We start from the raw sequence: 24,871 nt of genomic DNA, 5'->3' as shown, positions 1-24,871 counted from the left end.
AGAAATGACCTGGGTGCTAGGCTGGCGTTACAATGGAAAGCAAAACAAAGAACTTTCTGCAGGTTGCGTTCGACTTCGCAAGCGGTAGAAAGTGAAACATTCGGTGTCTTGCTTTCGTACAGAACAATTTAAAGGTTAGTGAAGATCGGAGAGATACATCCTATTACAACGGTTCGTATACCCCTCTATGGTCAACTATTTTAACACTTCAATTTTGTTGATCGAATTTGTTTACCTCAGCTAAATATTATGCCTGTGAGCTTGATCTCCCTTGTGTTAGTCGGTGCAAGACACTCCTTTCACTTAAGAGTTTTCTACAAGTCTGTTAAAAGTTAAAAATGCAGTCGTAACTGTGGATTTTTTAGTTAATCTTCGGTCGGTGTGCAGCTTTGAAACATAAAGATACTCGAGAATGTTTCCTAAATGGGACTAAGCCTTTCCTAAACTGCAGGCCTTGCAAATTTTGAGACATGCATAATATTTCAGTTACTCAAACCTTCCCTCTTACTTTGAAAGCAAGTGATTCAGGTAATTCGCCTGCTTTTACGAGGTAACGTTCTTGGATAAATTAGTTTGTAAGCCGATAACACATGTATTTACAAAGGTAACCTAACCCGTGCGAAGCAGAATTTGAAGTTCTTTGTTCGAAGGGCCTGTGCAGGCCCAACTTTCGTCATGTAAAGGTTTGAAATTGAAATGACCTGCTTACCAAGTTGCGAAATGTCCCCAACCCATTTAGTCAGCTTGTCAGTTCTCGGTAATCTGTCAGCAGAGTTAAAATAACAGTGGTTGCTTTTAATGTAAATAGAGATGGAAAAATGTACGAGAATGAATGAAGTTTCCTTGTTTCTTAAACTTTAGACTGAGCCATGAGTAGTGGACGCGGACGTTCTGCCCCTCATGATGAGGAGAGTATTTATCGTATTCCACCATATTATTACATTCATGTTTTGGATCAGAACACGAATGTCACCAAGGTGGAAGTTGGTCCGAAAACCTTCATCCGTCAAGATAACGAAAAGGTAAGTGCTAGTGAATCTTTCAGTTGGACAAGTATAGGATAATTTAAGGTGAATTTTCTCTGACAGGTGGACGAATGGATCTAGTTTAAAATTAAATTAACGTCAGTCTGCAGTTAAGATTTTATTTTGCAAAACAGAAACACTTTGACATTAACATATTGGCAAGATTTACGCACGGTTCCATGCTTCATTATGCATACAGTTCTGTTATTAAGGAAACAATAGTGAAAACAATAGATTGCCTTTGGAACTAGGGCTTTGTTTTAGAATAGTATGTATATGTTATACAGTAATAATTCTGATTTATTTTCTGTTCCATTCACACAGGTTATTCTTGGTCCAGAAAGAATGATTACAATTCCTCCTCGGCATTACTCTGTTGTGGAAAATCCAGTTCTTAGGGATAAGGATGGGCGTGTCGTTATAGATTCCAATGGACAGATCAAACTGGGTCATGCCGATCAGGTAACATAGCAGTTTTACATAGTGCTGTTAATTCAACATAAAACCAATTTTTGAAAGTGAATTATTCCTTTAACTCCCAGAAGTGATTAACACGTAACTTCTCCCAATAATATTCATAAATTATACAGCAAACAGGTGACAAGAATACTCAAACTTATCTGATAGAAGTTGTTATCTCGATCTAACACCAAATTCTAATAAATAAGTTATTAGGAAATGATTAGCAACAAGAGGAGAGCATCAAAAATCAGACTTTGGAGTTGAAAGGTTAAGGGAGGAATGCAAAATCTGATGTTATTATAAGGCAAACAGTAGAATTTAAGATTAATATTGGTCAATGAGTGTATTTCTTGCATTCACTGTGGTGAGAATATTCAAGCTTGTCTGAAAGGTTGTTAATGTTTCATTTATTAGAGGAATGCTCAATTAACCTTGCTTTTAGAAAGATATGTCAGCCATATGGTCTACATAAAAATGCTTATTTAAGACAATACTGTTATGTTCTGAATGTTATGTGTAAATTAAGACAAGTATGGACTTTGTTTGAAGAAAAAATAAACACACAGCATTTTGATACTTTAAACAAGCATTTTAGAAAATATCAAAATACAGCTTTCTTTGCTTGGTCTTGGATGTAAGGTTGTAACAAGTTGATAACAGACCCGTACTCCAGAAAAAATAACCAATCAGTGGTTGTTCATAGCAAATATTCCAGAAGACTGGAGGTTTGAAAAAAAACCTGAGAATTAAATTTTGGACAGCGGAAGAGGGAAGGGAAAATTAGGGAAAAGAAAATAGGGAAGGGAGGAGAGGAGTGATCAAAACTAAGGACCCTGTGGTGGATGATGAAATATACAATTTGCCATGTATTTTAGGATATTCGTCTTGCTCAAGACCCATTCCCTTTGTATCCTGGTGAAGTTTTGAAGCAAGGTGTTACTGGTCTAAGGGTGGTTATGGCTAACTCTGCCATACGACTCCGTGCAATGCTGGACTATGAGTCTGAATCAGGAGAGAAGAGAGTGGCTGGGGATGAGTGGTTGTTTGAAGGGCCAGGTAATACTCATGTTGATTCATATCTTATTGAGAGGAAATAGTATGATTTATAATGATAAGCTATGCTAAAAGTGTACAGTGATATAAAAACCCTTGCTGAAAGAGCCTTTAAGGTCTTTAATCTTCAGTATTGATTAGCTTGTAACTTCTTCTTTTGATCACTCGATATAATACACATTCTCCTGTCTAATTTTAAGAAACTCTGTGACAGTCAGTAGGAAGAAATACTAGTTGGATCTAAATGAGAACTAACAGGTTAATCTATCAAGCAAGGGTCTCAAGAGAGCCATTCTTTTTTAATTATAACATGATAATTATTTAGTTTTAATTTTTAGGTTATACTTATATGTTTCTGAGCATTTTGCTGTCTAACTTTTCCTGTAATAAGGGGGTATCCTTCAAGAGAATTGTGAACTTGAAACTGAGAATGTGGTGAATCATATATGATATCAGCTAGATAGCTTGTTGAATTAGTTTCATGCTTTTCTACTCAACTGTAGTAGTGATCTTTGGGGAAATTCATTGCATTGTAGTAGATGTGGCATATAGAAATGAGTAATTCTTAATTAATCAGTACAATCTTAGATAAAAACAATTATTAATATTTTCTACAGGTACATATATACCAAAGAAAGAGGTTGAAGTGGTAGAAAACATCCTTGCCACCATTATCCAGCCAAACCAAGCCATCAGACTGAGGGCAAGAAAAGAAACTAAAGTAAGGACGTTAAAGACAGGAATTTTTTAATTTATCATGTATAGGAATAATAATATTTGGTACATGTACATGCAAGGACCAAACTGAACTAGAGACAGATTGGTGGTTCTGTTTGAAACATCCAGATTCTTAATTTGTTACCTTTTATCAAAGGAAGTGAGACTTAATCCAGAATAAAGGGGATAAGTGTCACAGGAAACTGTGGTTCTACATCAGTAGGAGAATACAACAAGGTAATTCATTATTATCAACTGAGTTGATCACTAAATTGGCCAGTGTTAACCCTCTGTTAGAATGAAAGATGAAGGGCTAATGCTTGAAACAACATACAGCTCTAAAACTCATTATGGTGGTCAGTTTACAGAATGAACACAGTTGATAATACTAAATTACCTTAAAAGTAAAGGACAGTTTTGAGGTAAATTTGCAACCTCATCTTACTTCTTCTTTTTCTCATTATTTGAAAATTAATCTTCAAACAGGATCGTGATGATAACTTGCGTGTTGCTGGGGAAGAGTGGCTTGTTCAAAAGATTGGTGCTTATCTTCCTGGTGCTTATGAGGAAGTGGTTGATGTTGTAAATGCCTATGTATTGACTGAGAAGGTGGGTGCAAGAATGTATTAAAAACATATCATATTTGATTGACAAAGAAAGATAGATATATAGTGCAGAGGACAACTACTTCATGGAATTTGATTGGGTAGGAACTAGATGCTATTGAAGAAATGTAAAATGGTTTCCGTGTTTACATAGCCTGATGTAAACACGCGGGAGGTTGGGAGAACACGAGATAAGCGTATCTTATCTTGTATCTTATCGAGTGTTCTCCCAACCTCCCGCGTGTTTACATCAGGCTATGTAAACATGGAAACCATTTTACTTTTCTTTTATAAAATAACTAATGAAAGAGGAATGAAAACCGTGTTTATATACGCTCATGTAAAATGGTTTTATGGCCAATCAGAGCGTGCGTACTATTTGAATTATTTTATAAAATATTTTTTTAAAATTCTTTGTTTGACTTTAAGTGAGTTTTTAATTTTTTTCTGAGTGTTCTTTGAAGTTGTTTCTAAGTGAAGAGTTTAAAAAGACTAAGAAGTACTAGCGTAGGCCCTCTGTGCTGTGCATGGAGAAAGGAAATGTTTGTGACAGTTCTTCAAAATCTTTGGTCATCTGACTGCATTCTTTGAAGATTAAGAATAAGGGAGTGAGAAGATGAACTTTTAAGGAGTTACACCTTAGCCATAGGTGTTTGTAGAATCAGTGGAGTTAACTTTCTGATGTGAAGACCAGTCAAAAGAAAGCAAAGTTTAAGCTTTCCCTGGCTCATTTGAATGCTAATCAATAATGGTAAACTACAATTATGGTATGTAGTTAAAGTAAAAAATTTTCTCCAACCTTTGCATCTGTACTTTGGTTAAGAACTAAACAACCCTTAAGCTTACCCTTAAACTCCCAGAAGTGACCAACAAGTAACTTCTCCCTTTAATATCTGTACATTATTCAGAAAACAGGTAACAAGAATACTCAAACTTATCGGGTAGGAGTTGTTATCTTGATCTAATGCCAAATTATTGAACTTATTTACAAGGAAATGAGTGTGCAGCTAGAGGGGAGAATAAACAATCACATCTTGGGAGTTAATTAGGGTTATGTGCTGCAAAATATGTTCAAACACCATATGTAAATCTATGGCATTAGCCAGTACTTTAGAGGATCCATGAAAAATGCCTCATGAATTGTCAATATTCCATTATTCTAGTGCCTCTTTTGAGCCTCTTTTATTTTTTCATATTATAGAAAGCTTTACATCTGCAATCCACACGCACATTCAAAGATGATACAGGTGTTTTACGAAAGAATGGGGAGGAGTGGTTAATTACCATGGCAGACACAGAGGCACATATTCCAAATGTCTATGAAGAGGTAATATTATTCAATTGATCATCCAGAATATGAAGGCAGCCATAGATGATGAGGAGAATTATGCCAACCCTGTAGTTTATTGATGCATTAACTGGTAACAGTTTGAGTAAAACAATTACAATTTAATACATCAAATCTTACCTGTTCCATCTTGTAGGTTGTAGGAGTTGTTGATATCACAACACTAAACAACAGGCAGTACTGTGTCATTCTAGATCCTGTTGATAAAGATGGGAGGCCCCAGTTGGGACAAAAGAGGCTAGTGAAGGTACTGGTACCTACTTGTCAATCGATAAAACAACCTTTTTTAAGGAGTATGATATGAATTGGATAATTTTATTTGTTTTATCAACTGAGTTGATAACTTAAACTGACCACTATAAAGAGTTTAAAAGCTGATGTTTCAAGCATTATAGCCCTTCGCTTTTCACTCTTTATGGTGGCCAATTTACATTATCAACTCAGCGGATAATACTAAATTACCCTGATACACTTTCTCACTGACACAGCACCACAGTTTCTTGAGAAACCTACCCCCTTTATGATATGAATTGCACCTTTGAACACAAGGTGACTATACAAAGAGCAAAATAAAATACACAGAAAAACTTATTTTACAAGTTTGCAAGTTATAAGGTCACTTAAGACATGCAGAACAAGTGCAAACTCATTCTTCAATCTCTTCAGCATATTCCTTCAAGGATAGATATGTCCTTAAAGATGCTAAAGAAAGCTGATGACGTGAAGACAATTTCACTCCAATGTGGATTGAATGTAAAAGGAAAATCAAAACTTTTTCCGATGAACAAAATAATTCAAAATCTTGGTTCTGAACAAGCTTACCAAGTTAAAATGGGAATGGCATGGAACTGGTGATTAAATTAAATAAAGTGCAGGACACCTGCAAGGATCATCTTATCATGTTCATAATGTATATGTCGCCCGCACATTAAAATATTATTTATTTCATTATATTGAGATTACTAAAAGATAACTTGAATTTGTTCCTGTCTTTCAGGGAGAGAAGTCATTCTTCCTGTTGCCTGGTGAAAAGCTTGAGCAAGGTATCCAAGATGTGTTTATTCTTGGTGAGGATGAGGGGCTGATTCTGAAAGCAAATGAGGCCTTTCTTGATGCTAATGAAAAGGAGGTAAATAAACAAATACAACAGAACTTTTTTCCAGGATAAATGGTAACTTTAACAGTTAACCCTTTAACTCCCATGAGTGACCAAGACAGAATTTCTCCTTACAATATCAATACAATGTCAACCAGACAAGCGATGAGAATACAGAAAAATATCAATTTGGGGATGATAAGTTGATCCAATACTAACTTCTCTGAACTAACATTATAAGAATTGTATGGTTGACATTTAGGAGAATTACAAATTTGGTCTGGGAGTTAAAGGGTTAAGAGTAGAGATGCTCTAAGTCCTAGTTTGAGAAGTCTGGGGGTAGACATATTGAGGTCATAATGTGTTGTGTTCTTGGGCAAAACACTTTACTTTCACAGTGCCTCGCTCTCCACCCAGGAGTATAAATGGGTACCAGCGATTTGTAATGGAAAAAGGGTAACCTGGATTGGGTACTTGGCTGGAATGCAGACTTTACCTCTTACAGTTTTTTACAGTTGAAAATAGTGACATATCATAGATGTTTTCATTTGGGACATATATACACAAGCTTGATTACTCCATCATGAGGAAGATGTAGGTTCAAAATATTTCAAGAGATAAATCTCATCATGGGGGTCCATCCTCTTCCTTGCCTTCTTGTGGCATGGTGGGTCTTTGATAAAATGGAATTACTTTATTTCCTCGGATAAGTGTCTGGCTAAAAGGAGGGGTGCTTATTGGAAGGAGGGCACTTAATCATGGAGCACTTTTTAAGAATTAAACTATTAACCTACACTGATTCTGCTGTGGTTGAAGCTTAAAAAAAGTTTCAAATTAAGTGACAATAGAAACAGTTTTTCCTTGTATCCCCTCTAATAGACAAAGTAAGAGAAGGAGAAAAGGGGGCGTATCTATTCAAGAGGGCATTTATTTGATATTATGGCTTAGGGGATAAGCGCTTTCCAAGAGAGGGCACTTTTAAGAGTATTGTTGCTTATTCAAGGAAATTCAGGAAATGTACATTCATCTCAGTAAGCTTTTAATAAGTATTTTTTAATTTTTGTGTAGAAAGAGATACCAAGACGGCCTGGTGATCGCTGGATGATCCGTGGACCCAGTGAATATGTTCCACCAGTAGAGGTAGAAGTTGTTGCACGACGGAAAGCTATTCCTCTGGATGAAAATGAAGGAATCTATGTGAGGGATATCAAGACTGGACGGGTGAGAGCTGTGTGTGGTCAAACCTACATGTTGACCCATGATGAAGAACTCTGGGAGAAAGATCTGCCTCCGACAGTTGAGCAACTTCTTACTGGGGGGAAGGATCCACTGGCTGACCGTGGCACAAGGAATACATTTTTACCACCTGAATTGAGTAAGGCCTTTTTAAGGGTGACTGGGGCCTCGCACATTTTATCTGTATTTTTATCAGTATCCATATACTCTATACTTTCCTCTATACATTTTCTTTGGTACTATAATTGTTTCAAATCTATGATCATAATAATTCCTAATTACTAAACTAATATTATAGTATATGTGCAATCAGCGTGGCAGATTTGACAATTTTGAGTAATTTAAGTCAAATTCATCAAAAGGGAAATCAGCTGGGTGGATTTGATGATTTTGATGAATTTTTTGCTATTTTTTTGTTACTGCATGCATTTCTGGACATACTTCAGAAAAGGCTAGGGTAAATCGTGTTCTAAAATCTCTCTAGGTTATCAGTCTCTTTCCACCCACTGGGATGAAAGTTCCAAGATGGAACTAAATCAAACTTCATCAAGAAGGCCTGGACAAAGAGGTGAACAAACAGCAATGCTTTCAGCTCGGTCATTACTAAAAGCCCTTGATAGAAAGCTGATTTTTATGATAGTTGGAAGAGTATTCATGTTTAAGTTATGCACTCTTTTAAAAATCTAACATTCCTGCCATTTTAGCGATGCTTGAAATCAGTACTAACCATTAACATTATTCAACATTAACCCTCTGAACCCTAAGAGTGACTAACATCTAATTTCTCCTTACAATATCACCCCTGAATCACACATTAGGGTCACGAGAATAAAGAAAATGATAACCAGTCTTGAAAAGAGGCCCCTGATTGTTAAACAAATTCTCCTTGTCAGCACCTTTGTTAATGTATAGAGAACAGTATGGAGAATAGGGTTTTAAAATTAAGTCATAATTTACTTCAATTTTTTTTGTCTTAAAATTTAACAACTATATAACAATTTTAATCATTTTTTGACTTGCAGCACAAAGAGAGCCAAAAAGCAGCACTGGTAGGAATAAAACCAGAGTAGTGACTTTTAGAGTCCCTCATAATGCAGCAGTACAGATTTATGATTATAAAGAGAAGACTGCCAGGTAATATGCAAGGGTGAACATCATACATGTAGTTTATCTAGGAACTTCATTAGACTAATTAACTTGAGTTTCATGTAATTATGTTGGAAATCTGTGGCAGAATTGTGTTTGAATTCCTGTTATTAGCAAACCAGAACTCACAGGTGCTCTTAAATCTTATTGCTTTCAGGAGTTAATATATTATGTAATTTCTTCTCCCAGTATCAAGATATTTTTAAGCACATGCAGGAAGGTGATGAAAATAAAGAAAAATATAATCTAGGAAACTATCTTCCTTGTTAACAAAACAATTTCCAAACTTAGACATTTCCAGAGATCTAATTTATGGAAGTTAATAGAAGGTGGAGGACTTACCAATATTTAGATCTTGAGGGTGTTGAAAGGGTTTATTCTTTCATTCCCAAGGTAACTCTCTTTATTGTCTGCTAGACAATTCTTATGTTGTGAGTTTGGATGATTTGGTATTGGATCAACTGATAATCCCCTAATTGATATTTTCCTTTATTCTCATGTATTGTCTGCATGATATTGTATCGAAATTGTGAGGAGAAATTCTGCTTTGGTCACTTAAAGGAATTAAAGGGTTAGGCTATAGGATGCAGCTTAACCTTACTTTAAATATACAGGTGTATGGTAATGTATGGCAGGAAACTCTCCCACCCCTCCCCATGGAAAATTCTTCTAACTCTGTGACACATTACAGACTTGAGTAGCATTTTAAGTCCTGATAGTTTTGGTACCTCTCCACAGGGTTGTGTTTGGTCCTGAGTTGGTTATGTTGTGCCCAGATGAACAATTTACTCAGCTCAGTCTGTCAGGTGGAAAACCAAAGAAACCCAATGTTATTAAGGCATTGTGTCTTCTCCTTGGCCCAGACTTCTGTACTGATATCATCACTGTGGAGACTGCTGACCATGCAAGACTGCAGCTACAGCTTTCTTACAACTGGTAATTGGAATTTTACTTTTCTTATGATAGATTGTTGACAGTCATTAGTTTAACTTTGTGATGGGTCTTAGATCTTTATAGGTGAAGGCTTTTAAAAATTATAGCAGCACAATGTCACTTAAATTTCCAATGTCATTCAACCTTGTTTTGATTTTTATTCTGAGGGAGAGTCATGTTGGCCTAGTTATGTATATAATGCACTGGATCCTGAATCAAAAGGTCCAGACTTGAGCCCTTTCATTATACTTTTTGGTGATTATTCATGACTATAATAAATCAACTAAATACTGACTATTTATTGACTGACATAGATCATTCAGTTCTGAAAAAGAAAATCATGCAATGGCCATACGTTAACCTTACTTAACAGGCATTTTGATGCTGGAGAGAGGAAGGCAAAAGATGCAGCCAAGTTGTTTTCAGTTCCTGACTTTGTTGGAGATGCATGCAAAGCAATTGCTTCAAGAATCCGTGGTGCAGTAGCGGGTGTCCAGTTTGATGACTTTCACAAGGTGCAGATATTAAGCAAATTAAGCTTAGTTGGTGCGAGCTAAACTGCATTGATTATATATTTTTTGGGGAGACAGTCACCAAAGTTTTTGAAATTGTAAAAAAGATCTGATGTCTACTTTAAGCAAGATCAAGACATTTTAGGCCAAAAAAAAGATTTAGAAGCTAAACCAGATCCTTTCTGTTGAACACAGAAAGTAATAAGTAGATTCTGTTTTTATTTCAGTTTCACTGGATATTATTTGTTGCTATTAAGGGTGACAGACTGAGTTAAATTTTTTCTTAATTTTGCTTTAAAAAAATTTGAAAAAGGATATGTTACCCACTATTTACAATGTTGAATTTTAAAGGAGTTGATTGACAAACTTGCTTTTAAATCAGCTGCCACCCCCCTCAAAAAAGGTGGCAAAATTAAAGCTTAGGTTCTTGAGGGGATAACTAAAATATTTGCTAAAATCAATTTCCCCTGCAGAACTCAGCAAAGATAATTCGCACTTCAGTGTTTGGCATAGATGACAACCACAAAATCCGAAATAAGTTTACTTTCCCAGCCAATAATCTAAACATCACTAGTATTGACATCCAATCAGTGGAGCCAGTCGATCAACGCACACGAGATGCTTTGCAGAAGTCTGTTCAGTTGGCCATTGAGATAACAACCAACTCTCAGGAAGCCACAGCAAGGTATGGGTCATTAGCTTGAAGCTTTGAACGGAACTAAAGCCATTAACCTCTAGCCTAAGGAAAAAATTTATCTTTCAAACGGCACTCTTAATTCCCTTGGTATCAACAAGCACTTTTCATTCAACTGATTTATTCTTTTCCTGTCACCTATTTACACCAATACCATAACTTCATTTTCTGCATGTAAACATACAAACCCTGTGGCTCTGACAAAAGGGCTACCACTGGCAATGTCAGCTTTAAAACTCTTTACAGTGGCCCATTTACATTTTCAACTCAGTTGATAAAACTTAATTGTCCTGTTGTACTCTCCCACCAGTTCAGCACCACAGTTTCTTTAGAAATTTACCCCCTTTATTCATTTGAGCAGAACTGTTGTGTTGTGCAGACTGCAGAAGTATTTAAGGGACATATGCCTTGGTTTTAGCATATCATTTATCATTTTCACACAAAGAAAATAATCAAAATACAAAGACGTGGAGTAATCTTAGTAAAGGCAAATTTAGCATTTGGACCCCTAAGAGTGATTAGCATCTAATTTCTCCTCACAATGTCACCCTTGAATCAAACAGTTAAGTCACGAGAAATAAGGAAATGATCACCAACTAAAGAAGCACTTATCAGTGCCTTAATAAATGTATAGAGAACAGTATGGAGAAGAAGCATACTGGTGCTAGGGTGTAAAGAGTTATGAACATGAACCTGTTGCGAGACAGCAATGATCTGATGGATTATTGTGTTTGTTTTAGGCATGAAGCAGAGAGACTTGAACAAGAAGCCAAAGGTCGCCTGGAGAGACAGAAGATCACAGATGAGGCTGAAGCAGAACGTGCCAGGAAGGACCTGTTAGAACTCCAAGCCCAAAGTGCTGCAGTGGAGTCAACAGGACAAGCCAAAGCTGAAGCTCAGTCACGAGCAGAGGCAGCTCGCATTGAAGGGGAGGCTGCAGTTCAGCAGGCAAAGTTGAAGGCAGAGGCAGCAAAGATTGAGGCTGTAAGCATTTTCCTATCCTGGTACTTTCTCATGCCATAGTAATTGTTTTCCTTGGAGAAAAGAAATCTTCCTTGGAAAAAGCCTGTGAGCAGGCTGTTGTTATCAGAACTGCAATGATCTTGCTAAATGTATGTACCATTATTATGTATGTTCATGTTTTGTCTTATTACAACAACCTCTTTAAGGAATCAGAACTACAGCGTCTGAGTAAAACTCGAGAGGCCGAGTTGAAGTACCAGCATGAACAGAATACTTTAGATGTCACCAAGGCCAAAGAAATGTCCAGCATCGAAACTGACAAATTCAAAAACATGGTTTCATCCATTGGTTCTGATACAATTCAGGCAATAGCTACAGCTGGACCAGAGATGCAGGTATGTGCTGCAGTAACTTGTTGCTTTCCAGATTTGTTTTCAACTAAGTATCAAAAATAATCCAGGGCTGTGATAAGCAGATTATCTCCCAGAAAAGGGTTGCATTGGGTTGTCTTCTTTTTGATGAGTGATTGTTCTTGGAAATTTACATCATCCTCTCAACTGATTAGATGGAAAATGAAAACCTGATTGACATCATTTCCTTAAACTTCTAGTTCTTTTCTCTCCTCATCAGCTTCAGGTGATTTTAATTATTTGTCCTGATTGCCTGACACCATTGCTTTTGTTTTGATTTTACAAGACTCAGTGGAAATGTGCTTTGTTTTTGCCAAAATCTACAAGTGATAAACCTTGATTATGGTTCTGTTTACTATATTTACTACACTTTGTTTATTTCCTTATGTTGTTGGGAGTGAGGAAAGAGGGGTTTGAAAATTATTTGATAAATGAACCTGAGTTTAATGGAAGGGAAATGGGTCAGTGGCTGATTTCTGGTCATTACATTGTAGGTGAAACTTCTACAGTCATTGGGACTGAAGTCTACTCTGATAACAGATGGTAGCTCACCTATCAATTTGTTCAGCACAGCACAAGGCTTGATTGGTGCCCTTCAACAGCCTGGCTCCTCCGAGGACTTCTGATGCATCATGATTGACTGACATGTAGCAACCTAATTGTTTGCATAATTGAATGCTTCAAATGCAATTAATTTAAAATTTTCAATCTCATACTTTAATATTAGTGTAGCGATCAAGAATTGTTATCATAGTTTTAGAAAAATTAATATAACTGTAGTTTGCATACCATTAATAGCCAATAACAATTGCACTGGCAATTTTAAAAGTAATTTTTCTTGCTATAATTATGCCTAATTCCATCATTGAAAAGATTTACACTTGATTTAAACTGGAGGAATCACTTAAAACAAAATTAAGGGAAAAAAATGCAGGAGATGGACTTGAATTACCAATGACAAACTTGAAAAAAATTCAGCTCTAATTTGACATGTTTCTTGCTTTGTGTGTAGTTCCTTTACAAAGTCAAAGTTGGGCTTTGTTTTACACCTTGGAACTATGAATCCAGTAGCTCTAACTCTGAAACACTAAACATGCCACAAATTATTTTCAAGTAAAAAAAAGAGGAGGTTATGTGCTTTAATTGCACAATAAGACAGTCTGGTAAGATTCTCTCTTATGGCAACCTTTCACACACCTTTTAACTGTTGTTTTCCTGTAGGCTCCTCAGTGCAATGAATTCCCAATATTCTGATGCATGTGGTAATGCTTAGATGAAGGGTGCTGTTAATCTGTTAAACAAGAATCATCTAACAAACCGAATGTAAAGTGGCCAAGAACCTTTTGAAAAGATTTCCATTTGATGCACTTTGTTTTCTCTGGATGTGATAACATTCCTTAGTGAATTAATTTATAATGCAACTGATTTCTTACAATAATGAATAAAATTGCCATTAGCTTGATACGAAATGTTTTGCATTTCCAACTTTGAGTGTTGTGGAAATTTATGTTGGCTTCCTTCACATTGGCAAAGATGTCAATGTCATTACCCCCCTTCATGATCAGACCCCAGACATTAAGTAGAGGTGAAGGGAACTACTTCTGTTACAGACTGAAAAACTTTGGAGGATCATAAGTTTTAAAGGTTGTTTTTTTGTCGATATGACTTGCATTTTGAAATGCAATGCTCACTTGGGATGTCTCTCTATTGTATGCTTACCTAAGTTAAGGGGTGGTGCCTAATCAAGGGTACGGTTGTGGTAAATCATTCCAAAACTTTTGTTATGGCTGAGAAACAGAAAAACTCCAATGTCACCCAATTCTTTTTTAATGACTTAGTGCCAGACTACTACTATTTAACAGTAATAGTAACCTATGAGGAAACCTTCACAGAATTGTGTTCTTATTTTATATACAAAAATCTATTCATAACAGAGGTCATAACAAATTATTTTGCCTACAACTGTAAGACCACTCTTGTAATTAATTGAACATCTTGGATAACTACAAAAATGTTCTAACTAGTGAGTGTAAATACAAAGGAAATATTTCTTCTCTTAAGAAAAACCCACTAGTCCTTGTAATAGGAGTTGAAAGGTGTTTTAGAGGAATTCTGTAGCTCTTTCTATAACTGGATGGTCTTTGATGGTCTGATGATTACTGACCATCTCACAACATAAGTTGTCGTTCACCTTCACCTGCACTAAGCATGGTGCTGAGTGGCCTTGCTTTTGGCCACCCTACTGAGCCAGCACATTCTTTCTCTTGACTCCTTTCCTAAATAGCAGCTAGTTATTGTGCTGCTTACTGGAATAATGTAGTGCTCATTATCTATTGACAGTGGGTGCAGATTACATTTGTCTTATCTACTCCTCAACAGTCTGACTTAACACAACATGTTCAGACAACCAAAAGTGATGGGAACAATACTTCTGTGAAGGTCTCCTCCCACATTTCACACCCTAACATTTCAGGTTCCGCATTTAGGTCTTTGAACTCCTTGGAGAAATCTTTCAGGTTCCAGAGATCATCCAAAGAGTCCAAAGACTCGCATTCCATTCCAACTAAGTCTGCTACTGTTATGTCACTGCTGCTTGATTCTGGGACTGTGCCATCTGTGGTTCTGACTTCCTCTTTTGCATCTGGGTTGGTGTTGAGTTGACAGCAGGTTGGGGCTGCTGTGGCTTCTTGTTTGGGCTGAATAAGTGTGAGGCAGTCTCCTTCCCCATCAAGTTCAAAAAGGCCAAAATCCATGTCATGCTGAAAAGACACCAAATCATGGGTTAAAATCATGCCTATCAAAGGTTACTTTTATCATGCTTATGATACACATTCCATCTCATTGTTTTTTTAATTCAACCTCCCATACTCTTGACCCATTCACTCCCAAGATTTCTTTAGTAATTATACTTACTGTCTGCCAGAAAATATTTATAGGTTTGGTTTTGATAATTAAGTGTTGAAACAAATGACAACCCCCTAATTGATATCATTTCATATTCCCGTTTCTCGTCTGTTTGATGTTGTATTGATGTTGTGAGGAGAAAGTATTTTTTGGTCACTCTTGGGAGTGAAAGGGTAGAAGACCATTTAGAAAGCCATTCATAATGAAAAAAAAATTGGTGTAAAAAATTTACAGAATTACTGATAATAAATTCAAACAGCTGAACAGACATCTTCAAATCCCACCAGTGATGGACCAGCTGTTCTGCTCATCAACAAAAATCCATTACATGACCAGCGTTACCTAGTAACGTCAAATGAGGATATTGCCACATTTCTAAGTTAAAGTGAATTTTCAGTGGATAACAACTAAGTGAGTAAAAAGTTCAGCACCTCAGACATTATCCCACTAATTTCACTATCAAGTCTTTCACTCTCTTAAGGTTTAAAAATAAATTTTACCCACAAAATCAAAAAAATATCACCATTACCTGTTGTTGATCATCATCCAAGTCGTGATCAGAGAAAGAAACAGAATCAGGCGTTCCTGCTGCTGAGAAACTGAGAGTGATGCATACTCGTTATATTCTGCTTCTTTCTTGATCACAACTGGACTGTATTTAGTATCTGGACTGGCTTCTGAGGTTGGTGTGTAATTTGTAGACACTGGAGCTGGTGACACGGGGGGTGTAAGACCAAGTCGGACTCTTAACTCCGAGTTTTCGATTGTTACAGCTTCCGAGTGTTTCCTCAAACTTTCATTATCCAAGCGAAGGGTTCTGTTCTGTAAGAACACAAAGAATAGAAATTGGGCGGTCTTAAAACACAACAAGGCATTGTATTGAGGAATAACTACGTTACTGGTCTTGGTGTATCATTGCACAATCATATAAACAAAACTTTTGGTACATTTCCTTTATAATTTCCGCCTACCCGGAGTGGATGACGCATTAAAAAAATCTAATATTGGAAAAATATACCGAGTTCAAAAGATTTATTATTAGTTACGATCAATAATGATCTCGAGAGGGGCCAACATCGAGAAGCATTACGCTTCCATTTTGAGATAATTTTAGTGGCGAAAGACATAAAAACAACTTCTTCAACGAAAGTCTTTCAACGACAACTTAAACAAAAACGAAACACTGATTCGAAACTAAAAACTCAAAACCGCTTGCGATGAAACAGGGGAGAATGAAAACAGTTCTGCTCACACAACTAACGAAGGAAGTGTATCAAAACGTTTCTCAGTTGAAATTCGAGTGAATTTCTATCAATCGCGAGAAATTATCTGTTTATCGCTAAGTCAGGTTAATAAAGTATAAGATTAAAAATAGGGAAGACTTGGGAAGATTTTTTTTTGACTATTACCTCTTTCTCTAACTGCGCAACCAGTTCTTCTAGTTCTGTCATTCGTGCTTTCTTTCTGTCACGAGCAGTTTGAGCTGCGACTCGGTTCTTCAGTTTTCTAGATAACACAAAAATGAAATTTCATTGAGCCTACACAAAAACAGAAACCTTCTTCGAGATACATCGCACTTGATAGAAGGTTCGATTCACTGCTTCGTTCACAAAGGATCGCCCACCTTCGAAGAGCCCTTTCTTCGGCAGATAAATTGTCAAGTCTTTTTCTCTTTCTAGGCTGGCCATCTGTGGTTGAATTGTTCAGGACAAGTGATTTTAAGACGGCTTCTCTGTCGATGCTTTTCGATTCCATTTTACCTTCAACGACTAATTCAAAGGTAAGTCTCTTCTCCTCCAGAAAACTAATAACTAAGGCCTTTTGTGTACAATTACAAACAAGGAAATTTTACGGAAAGTTTCATCAGACATCCCAAATATGGTAAGCCTGTTTCCCAAAATAGAATAAATATGTAAGGGTCAGCCAATCAAAAGGCGCCACGAACTCACTTTCACTAAGAGCTTCATCAAAGGAGGAATGGTATGCTCTTACAGCGATCTTCCTTCGCGGATGTTTTTGTTCTAAATATATTTTTAGATATTCGAGAGAAAAATATGGTCATGGGATTTTAATTTAAAATCAATCTAATAAATTTTTCAAAGACATTATATGGTCTTTACGAAGTAAGTTAACGCATAGGTTGCTGAAATTTACGTTAGTTTATCTAATTAAAGCGTCAATGTCCTTGAAGTACGATGGCTTAAAAGAGACATCGACTTCCGAGACTTTTTTTTCCCAATCGTATTTTCCCTCTGCGAATTTTTTATTTCACTTCCGCGAATTCTCCAAAAGAAGTCGCTATCCCTTCCAGGCCACCGTTCTTGGCTTCCTCAAAGGCTCCTCAAGTCTAGGAAGATACAGGTCCCCGGTACCCTCCTCCCTCCGCGCCTCGTTATTGAAAACATTTCTTCCCCTCCCCTACTCCTAAGAGTATATGATCCTTACCTACCATGACTCCCTAATTTTTAGAATTCTCATTGGACAAATACATTGACCAATCAAAATTAATGATACAAAATACAAACGCTAAACGGAAGGAGTCCATGTTATTGTTGAGCAAATCATATTCGCCTTCAAGCAAGGTTTCTCCGTTTTCGTCGCAACAGAGAAGACATGTCGCGTAAAGGTAAATTATCTTTTTTCTCCGATATTTTAGGATCCAACTATAAGAGCTGAATAGAATCTTTTTGGAGTGCTAACAACATGTGTGAGTTTCAACTGTGTGCAGCTGTGAAGAGATGAATACGAGGAGTGCCTTAGCCGGTTTTGGAAATTAAATGAATCGGTGTAAAACGAGTTTATGGGCCGTTATCGATCAACAGTGTGTGAAAAATATTGTTGATTCCTTTCTTACTCGCAAAACTGTGGTAGCATCAAAGGTATAAAAAGAAATATCAATTTGCAATTAAAGGTAACATTAAGGATTGTGGTGGAATGTTTCTTCTTTGGCATTTGGCAAGCTCAGTCTATGTTGGAAAAATCAACTGGATCTCGGTACAAACAGGCCAGACTTAATAACCAACTGCTGTGTGGACAGCATTTTTAATTTCAATCAATCAGAGACATGCCTGCCACAAGAGCAGCATTGATTGAGCCTACAAACTAACTTAAGAAAAAGTATGTAACCTAAATCCGAAAGAATCAGCACTTGCACCCACAAATAAGACTTACATTTTACCATCGTTGACTTAAAAATTCAAGGCAATGCAACAATTTTGAAAAGTTGTGTTTCATCTGGTTAACTCTCTGGATACAAATTTGTTCATTCTAGGTAGTAGGCAAGGTTCTGAGAAAGTTCAAACAGAGACAGTGAGCAGTGAACTGCTCGAAGAATCCAGTAAACATAAATCAGTGGTTGCTGGTGTTCAGGTAATAGTGAGCATAGTTAATGAAAATGGTTTGAACATATTTTATAATATCTAAACCAAAATAACTCTAGCTATACACTCACTAATAATTTGGAGTGCTTGTCAACAAATAGATTCAATATTGCCATGTGTCTGTTCAGTAACAGATCACAGTTTACATCAAAATGTGGTAAGAACAAGAAAGTGGAGCACAAGGCATAGCCAAGTGTGTACAGCAGTAGTGTAACATATTTTGCACACCCTGTTGCTTAAATATAGCAAAGTGGTGTTTTAGTGAAATAATAATGGATTTATTAGTAACCATTTTCATTACCCACACAAAAATCAGATCCTGTCTTGGAACAAGATGCTGTCAGCCTGTGTAATTGTGGTTTCTAGTTTAAGAAATGAATATGAAAGCAATCTTTGCAGTAATGAACACTTCTTAGGTAGTAGAGATAAAAAGGCCTGAAAAAACTCAGGCTAGTGCAGGATTTGAACCCATGACGTCTGCAATACCAGTGCAGAGCTCTACCAACTGAGCTAACAAGCCAACTGGGAGCTAGTCATTTTGTTGGTTCGTAATAAACCCAGGAAGAGATGAATCAATGACTGTGAATTTATGAAAATCATTTCTATGAACTGGAGTTTAAGAAATGAACATGGAAGCAATCTTCACATCAATGAATTCTACTTAAGCAAGAATGAAAAAAAGGCCTGTAAAAAATTCAGCCCTATAGTATTTCCAGTGTTTAACTAAGAAATGCATAACATTCAGTAAAGGCATTAACCTTTCTTTACTGCATTCACAGGAAAATATGGATGACAAGTCACCAACCAAGCCAGAAAAGGGAAATAAAAGTAATTCATCTCCACCAGCCACACAAGGAATACCTACAGATACTGATAATACAGAACAGAACTTACAGAGCAAGGATGATCACCAAAAATCACATGAGACAGCAACAAATTCACAAAACTATGAACTTACAGAAAGTGACCCAGTAAAGCCAGGAGAAAGTACAGTTGATGAAGAGAACAAAGCTTTGCCTAAAGATTCTAAGAAATCACCTACAGAAAATGAGAAATGCAATAAATCCATTGAAATTGAGGAAAGAACAAAGCAGCAGGCATTTGATCTATTAAAATGGAAAAATAGTTCACCTACACAAGCCAAGGAGAAAAAGAAAAGAATGTTAGTTTTGTGATTAGTAATTACTTAGAATCATGTTTGCCACAAGTAGTTATTAAAAGTATTTATTAATAATGGTAATAGGACTGAAAGGAATCCAACTCAATCTGTGATCAAATGAGTAATTAACAGAATCAGACAACAGCAAAGAAGGAGTCCAATCTATTAATTACGAGTATGATTAAAGACAGAATTGGTCAACACAAAGTCCTATTACCAAGAAATCATAACTTAAAATTTCAAAAGAAAAAGAAAAACTGGAAAAAAGTCAAAATTGACGAAAGGTATACACATTGTCTGAAGTTGGAAATTCCCCAGTTTTGTAGGGAGGAGGTTGTTGCTATGGCTATTGTAAGCAATTATCTGTTTAGTGGATTTGGCTGAGTGGGCCTAGTATAATTGGCTAATTTAGCTGTCTGATTACAGTCAGCTGTCTGATTACACTGTCTGATTACAACTCTACAGAATAATAAGAGAAAGATAAAGCAGCTAACGCACATTTGAAGAAATTGTGATGGTTATAGTTAGGATAGTTATAGAAATGATTTAATACAAAGTTATAGTGTGGAAGATATGGTAACCTAGAGGTTAGCTCAGTGTGGGTCAAGAGGTCTGGGCCTGAGATTGTGCTGGATGATTGTGTTATGCTCTTAAGTAAGACACTCTATTCTCACCATTGTAGCTTGCAGGAGACATTCCTTAACCCTTTACTCCCTAACATCAGTATGCATACTCTCCTTACTACTCCCTAGACATTTCTTAGGGTTCTGACAAGGAGAATTTGTTCAACAATCAAGAGCTTCTTTAGTTGGTGATCATTTCCTCTATTCTCATGACTTTAATGTTTGATTCAAGGGTGATATTGTAAGGAGAAATTAGATGCTGGACTCTTTTAGGGGTTAAAGGGTTAAAGAACTCGCAAGTTGGTTTTCAACCAAAGATTTTTTATGTCCTTTATCTTCTTTGCTTTTAAATTTTTCAGCAAGAAAAAAGAAGTGAAGCAGTCACGACAAACTGAGGTGTCTGAATATTTTCCTGTTAGGAGAAGTGGTCGCAAGAGCAAATCAGTTCTAGAGGTAGTAACTTATTTGTTCATACAACAAATTAGCTTTCCTAAATTTCCATAACACTCCTTAGTTTCTGCATGTCTTTCCTTTTTCCTGACTAACATCAGTCTCACTTTTTAATTGTTTAAGGAAATGTATTTTGATTGTAGAATGAAAAACAAAAAGCTTTGGAGGAGGCCTTGTTATCAGGCAAAGAGGAAGGTCTAGAGGTAAGGCAGATATTAACCCTTTACACCCCAACAACAGTATACATTATCTTCATACTGTTCTTGATACATTTCTTATGGGACTGACAAAGAGAATTTGTTTAACCCTTTAACTCCCAAGATCTGATTGTTAATTCTCCCCTGTAGCTGCTACACATTTCCTTGTAAATTAGTTATGAGAACTTGGTGCTAGAGCAAGATAGCAGCTTCTACCTGATAAGTTTGAATATTCTCATTAGCTGTTTGCTGAAGAATGTATGGATATTGTAGGGAGAAGTTTTATGTTAATCACTTCTGGGAGCTAAATCAAGAGCTTCTTTAGTTGGTGATCATTTCCTTTATTCTCATGACTTCCATGTTTGTTTAAGGGTAATACTGATTTGAGAAAATAGTTACTAATCACTCTTAGGTGTTAAAAGGTTGAATCTGAAGATGTACAACAATTGAATCTATGATAAGCTGAATTATGTACCCATTTTGATTGCAAAGAGAAACTAAGAGGTTTGTCATAATTCTCAAACCAGGTACAAGAGGTAGAGGGTAAAGGAAGAGGTGTTTTTGCCAAAATAGACTTCACAAGAGGACAATTTGTGTGCGAATATGCTGGTGAACTTATTAATTATGAAACTGCAAAGGAACGAGAGAAATTCTATGAAGGAAAGACAGAATTTGGATGTTATATGTATTATTTCAACTTCAAGGACAAAAAGTACTGGTAAGCCCTGTAAAAAAGTATTTTGTAACATCTAATAGTGTCTTCCTTTGAGCAGCAGCATTGGCAGAGTTTTCTATCATAGGGTCCTTCATTAGAGTTGTACCACTAATTTGGTTATGCCTGGTTGTTTTGTTTTAATGACCTATCACTTTTTTGACATAGAAGAGATCAAGGACTCTCTACCCCTCTCCTACTTAGCAACACTTTGGAGTAAAATTACACAATGATCCCCACTCCTCTCCCACTTAGCAAAACTTTAGAGCGGTATTTCCTTTACTTTAGGAGTTTTTATTTACGAAAACGAAACCTAATGCAATTCACAGGAAAAAGCAGCGTAGATATTTTTTAATTTTTTTTTTATCATTATTTCAATTGGTTAGTGTTGATGCCACGAAAGAAAGCGGCAGACTGGGTCGGCTTTTGAATCACAGCAGAACGGAAGCCAATTGTGTAACAAGGCTGGTGTCAATCAAAGACAGACCTTACCTAATACTGGAAACAAACAGAGACGTCAAAGTGGGAGAAGAACTTCTCTACGATTATGGAGAAAGAAGCAAAGACATCCTTCAATTTCATGAATGGTTAAAGAGCTAGTGCAGATATTCTTAGTAGGATACAAGGTCTCTTCGCCGACATGTAAACTCACTGGCAAGCAACTCGCCGACACTAATGGCCAACTCGTCAGCTCGCTAACCCTAACCAACGTTTTGTCGGTTAAAAAATTTCTTGTAGTCTAAAGTATTTATTGTTGTGTTTGTATCGGCTAGTTTTCATTCGAAACTGTTAACTTTGTTATAAAAGGCCCCGATTTAACCTTGTTTTCCATGAGGAACTGACTAAGTAGTGTCGGCGAGGTGACCAATGGTGTCGGCGAGTTGGCATGTCGGCAAAGTGACCGGTAACCCTGAATAGTCAGGTGACTGAAGAACTGACTTAAATTCTGTGTTGCGATCAGCCTTATCGCTACGAATGGACTGGATGTCAATTGCAATTCGCTTTTTCTACAGATCGTCAAACTGGATTACATTTGAAGTATGCTCCCCATCCTAAAATATCTTATTTACACCTTGGGAAGCTGCTACAATCTTTAACCAATTTCATTGGTCTCTTTATGATAACGATTTCTGTGAAATTATTTAAAATTTTTTCGTATCGAATTTACTTGATTTGTAATGATTTTTGTTTTCAAAAGCGTCTTTTTTTCGTCAGGGAATTAAAGGGGATGACCTCTTTAGTTTTCTTCTTCCATTATTGGCAATACGAATTTATCACCTCACTCTCTCAAATTCTTACACGCGTATTCGTGTACGGAAGCGACGGAGTGCTATGAATTATGGGTTGGCGTATCCCCTATGTTTACAGCTGGTACTCGCCAACTAGTAAGTGCGCATGTCACTATTAGTGAACATAAAATATCGCCATTAATACTAAACAAAGTGCAAACCCATACTCAAATTTTCGAATAGAGTATCCGCTTCCTGAACACAGGGCCGAGCTGTTCAAATGAAAAGAGTCTTTCTACATCTGAGTTCGCCAACTTGACCCAATTTTGATGAAAAGATTTGAAAGGATTAGGAGAATGAATATTTTACCAAACAAATTTTATACTGCGATAATTTGGTTTCAATCAAATGAGGTGATAATGTAACTTGACAACCGTACCATAAAGAGTTCCAAAGCTGACGTTTTGAGCGTTAGCTCTTTGTCATCGCTCTGAAAAGGGGTAATCGCTCGGAAAGTCAGCCAGTTGATAAAACCAAATTATCTCGTTATACACCCCACCGATGTAGCACCACAGTTTCTTTAGAAAAATACCCCCTTTACTAATTTCAGGCTATACTTGCAATTTCCGCGGCACTGAAACGTGCACCATGATCATTCAATTCAATGGGCCGTATCCCACTGCACGGCCCATTAAAAGAATTTGTATCGATTGAAATCTTTCAGAACTTCGGAAAAAACGAGGTTTGTAACAAGCAGTACAAACTGGGAAAACGAGGTTTGTAAGACCTTGCTGGCGTCTGTTCAGCTTGCGAGCAGGCTCTCGTCTTTGGGTTTTCCCTTACGAGCCCTCCTTCGGGCACAGCACCCCCTCCCCCCATCTCACCATCGGCAGCTGCTTATGGAAAACGTTATCAAAACCCTTGTTTGTGAAATTACATGACTGGTTAACAGCAAGAACATATCGTCATGATCAGTCAAATCCTCTATGTGACGACAAGTCCTAATGCTCATTTGTCCTTTCCCTTCAATAGAGACTTGAACTTCTTTGCGCCCGACGTTTATGGCAATGGCAAACAGCGAGGATGAACTTCGATTTTACTTAAATTTCGTATGAGCTATACTCTTTGATACTATAGCAAATGGCAAAACAAACACTCATTTTTGCAGATAGTGCAAATACCTTCACTTCGGTATTGGAACTGCGGAGATCAGACGACAAGAAGTTCTATTTTAACCGCTAAGTTCTTGCCGTAAACTTCATGCTCTTGGTGCTCTGATCGCTCAAAACCAGAATTAAGTCATCCAACTTTTTTATCACCTGTAAAACACATAACTTCGGGTGAGATGATTTTCTGGCGACTTGATCGATTACCGTCCAGCATGGTTAGAAGTGACATGGTCGGACCTGCCCGGGTGAAAGACGACCCTCAGCTTAGTGCGTTGGGTGTGGTCCTATATGCATGCAAGTTACCTCATTGAGAGCATGGTATAAACACCATTACGATGAGACAAGGAACTTCGGAATGCGAATTGCACTTGCGTATATATAACACTCGGCTGAACTGGTCATCACAACAACAGAAGTGATATTAAAATAGTGACTGACTTAGCACATTTATTCTCCGGCTGTCAAAATTTCGTGATCATCTTGCTTTAAGCGGTAAATTCTCATTTCTTAACTTTTTTTTAGGGTGGTTAGTTTCACTCTTCTACATAACGATACCTTCTCTATATAGAGAAATCCATACTTGTACAAGCTGTTTATCGTAGCCTGTTTTTATTTTAGTGTTCTATGCGGGGTTGGAGGGGAAGTGGCACATTTCTCTCGTTCAGTATGTCGTCTCTTATTAGGGCCAATCATCATCCTGAATATCCGTCAGGATGTGGTTCCATTTGCTATGCTCAGTTATGAATTAATTTAATATTTCTATCTTTTCTGCATTAATACTCAGTGCTATAGTCTGGAGGCACACCGGATGTTTCATGTACGTATTAATTTGTGTGAAAAGACAGATC

At 36.9% G+C, this 24,871-nt stretch overlaps 3 protein-coding genes across 6 annotated transcripts; 2 read left to right on the top strand and 1 right to left on the bottom strand.

The window, feature by feature from the left end:
• The first annotated feature begins 8 nt into the window (after positions 1–8).
• LOC131776073 (major vault protein-like) lies at positions 9–13,691 on the top strand. Of its 3 annotated transcripts, none has more exons than XM_059092214.2 (18): positions 9–134; positions 862–1,022; positions 1,350–1,487; positions 2,363–2,543; positions 3,158–3,261; positions 3,744–3,866; positions 5,064–5,189; positions 5,347–5,457; positions 6,208–6,339; positions 7,375–7,681; positions 8,027–8,110; positions 8,565–8,676; positions 9,427–9,624; positions 9,995–10,136; positions 10,607–10,818; positions 11,568–11,811; positions 11,997–12,185; positions 12,695–13,691. In XM_059092214.2, the coding sequence occupies exons 2-18, from the start codon at positions 870–872 to the stop codon at positions 12,824–12,826; spliced, it is 2,688 nt and encodes an 895-aa protein (XP_058948197.2). In that variant the 5' UTR covers positions 9–134; positions 862–869; the 3' UTR covers positions 12,827–13,691. The 3 variants fall into 3 exon arrangements, with proteins under 3 accessions (XP_058948197.2, XP_058948198.2, XP_066018232.1); XM_059092215.2 differs by having other exon boundaries at positions 40–171; XM_066162135.1 differs by lacking the exon at positions 8,027–8,110 and having other exon boundaries at positions 40–171.
• Positions 13,692–14,011: 320 nt separating this feature from the next.
• LOC131776066 (uncharacterized) lies at positions 14,012–16,944 on the bottom strand. Its single transcript, XM_059092206.2, has 4 exons — positions 16,729–16,944; positions 16,514–16,610; positions 15,634–15,926; positions 14,012–14,959 (listed from the first exon to the last, which is right to left on the bottom strand). The coding sequence occupies exons 1-4, from the start codon at positions 16,857–16,859 to the stop codon at positions 14,779–14,781; spliced, it is 702 nt and encodes a 233-aa protein (XP_058948189.2). The 5' UTR covers positions 16,860–16,944; the 3' UTR covers positions 14,012–14,778.
• Positions 16,945–17,629: 685 nt separating this feature from the next.
• Positions 17,630–23,910, top strand: LOC131776070 (histone-lysine N-methyltransferase set-1). 2 transcript variants are annotated; one of them, XM_059092211.2, is made up of 8 exons: positions 17,630–17,730; positions 18,376–18,473; positions 19,264–19,646; positions 20,626–20,719; positions 20,860–20,919; positions 21,441–21,631; positions 22,012–22,212; positions 23,887–23,910. In XM_059092211.2, coding segments are annotated over exons 1-8 (1,041 nt in total). In that variant the 5' UTR covers positions 17,630–17,717; the 3' UTR covers positions 23,888–23,910. The 2 variants fall into 2 exon arrangements, with proteins under 2 accessions (XP_058948194.2, XP_058948193.2); XM_059092210.2 differs by lacking the exon at positions 23,887–23,910 and having other exon boundaries at positions 22,012–22,865.
• The last annotated feature ends 961 nt before the right edge of the window (positions 23,911–24,871 follow it).

Source organism: Pocillopora verrucosa, chromosome 2 (assembly GCF_036669915.1).
Source record: "Pocillopora verrucosa isolate sample1 chromosome 2, ASM3666991v2, whole genome shotgun sequence".
NCBI lineage: Eukaryota > Metazoa > Cnidaria > Anthozoa > Scleractinia > Pocilloporidae > Pocillopora > Pocillopora verrucosa.
Note: the sequence above shows the minus strand (reverse complement) of the source record. Positions and strands in the feature narration are given on the sequence as shown.

Excerpts from the sequence above, each read along its gene's own strand:
- LOC131776070 (XM_059092210.2), top strand. Across the intron at positions 18,474-19,263 it reads CAGTGGTTGCTGGTGTTCAG|GAAAATATGGATGACAAGTC; the intron begins GTAATAGTGAGC and ends CTGCATTCACAG. Across the intron at positions 19,647-20,625 it reads AAGGAGAAAAAGAAAAGAAT|CAAGAAAAAAGAAGTGAAGC; the intron begins GTTAGTTTTGTG and ends TAAATTTTTCAG.
- LOC131776066 (XM_059092206.2), bottom strand. The coding sequence starts at position 16,859 with ATGGAATCGAAAAGCATCGACAGAGAAGCCGTCTTAAAATCACTTGTC. Across the intron at positions 16,611-16,728 it reads GAAGAAAGGGCTCTTCGAAG|AAAACTGAAGAACCGAGTCG; the intron begins GTGGGCGATCCT and ends TGTGTTATCTAG. Across the intron at positions 15,927-16,513 it reads TTGCGCAGTTAGAGAAAGAG|AACAGAACCCTTCGCTTGGA; the intron begins GTAATAGTCAAA and ends GTGTTCTTACAG.
- LOC131776073 (XM_059092214.2), top strand. The coding sequence starts at position 870 with ATGAGTAGTGGACGCGGACGTTCTGCCCCTCATGATGAGGAGAGTATT. Across the intron at positions 1,023-1,349 it reads TCCGTCAAGATAACGAAAAG|GTTATTCTTGGTCCAGAAAG; the intron begins GTAAGTGCTAGT and ends CCATTCACACAG. Across the intron at positions 11,812-11,996 it reads AGGCAGCAAAGATTGAGGCT|GAATCAGAACTACAGCGTCT; the intron begins GTAAGCATTTTC and ends AACCTCTTTAAG.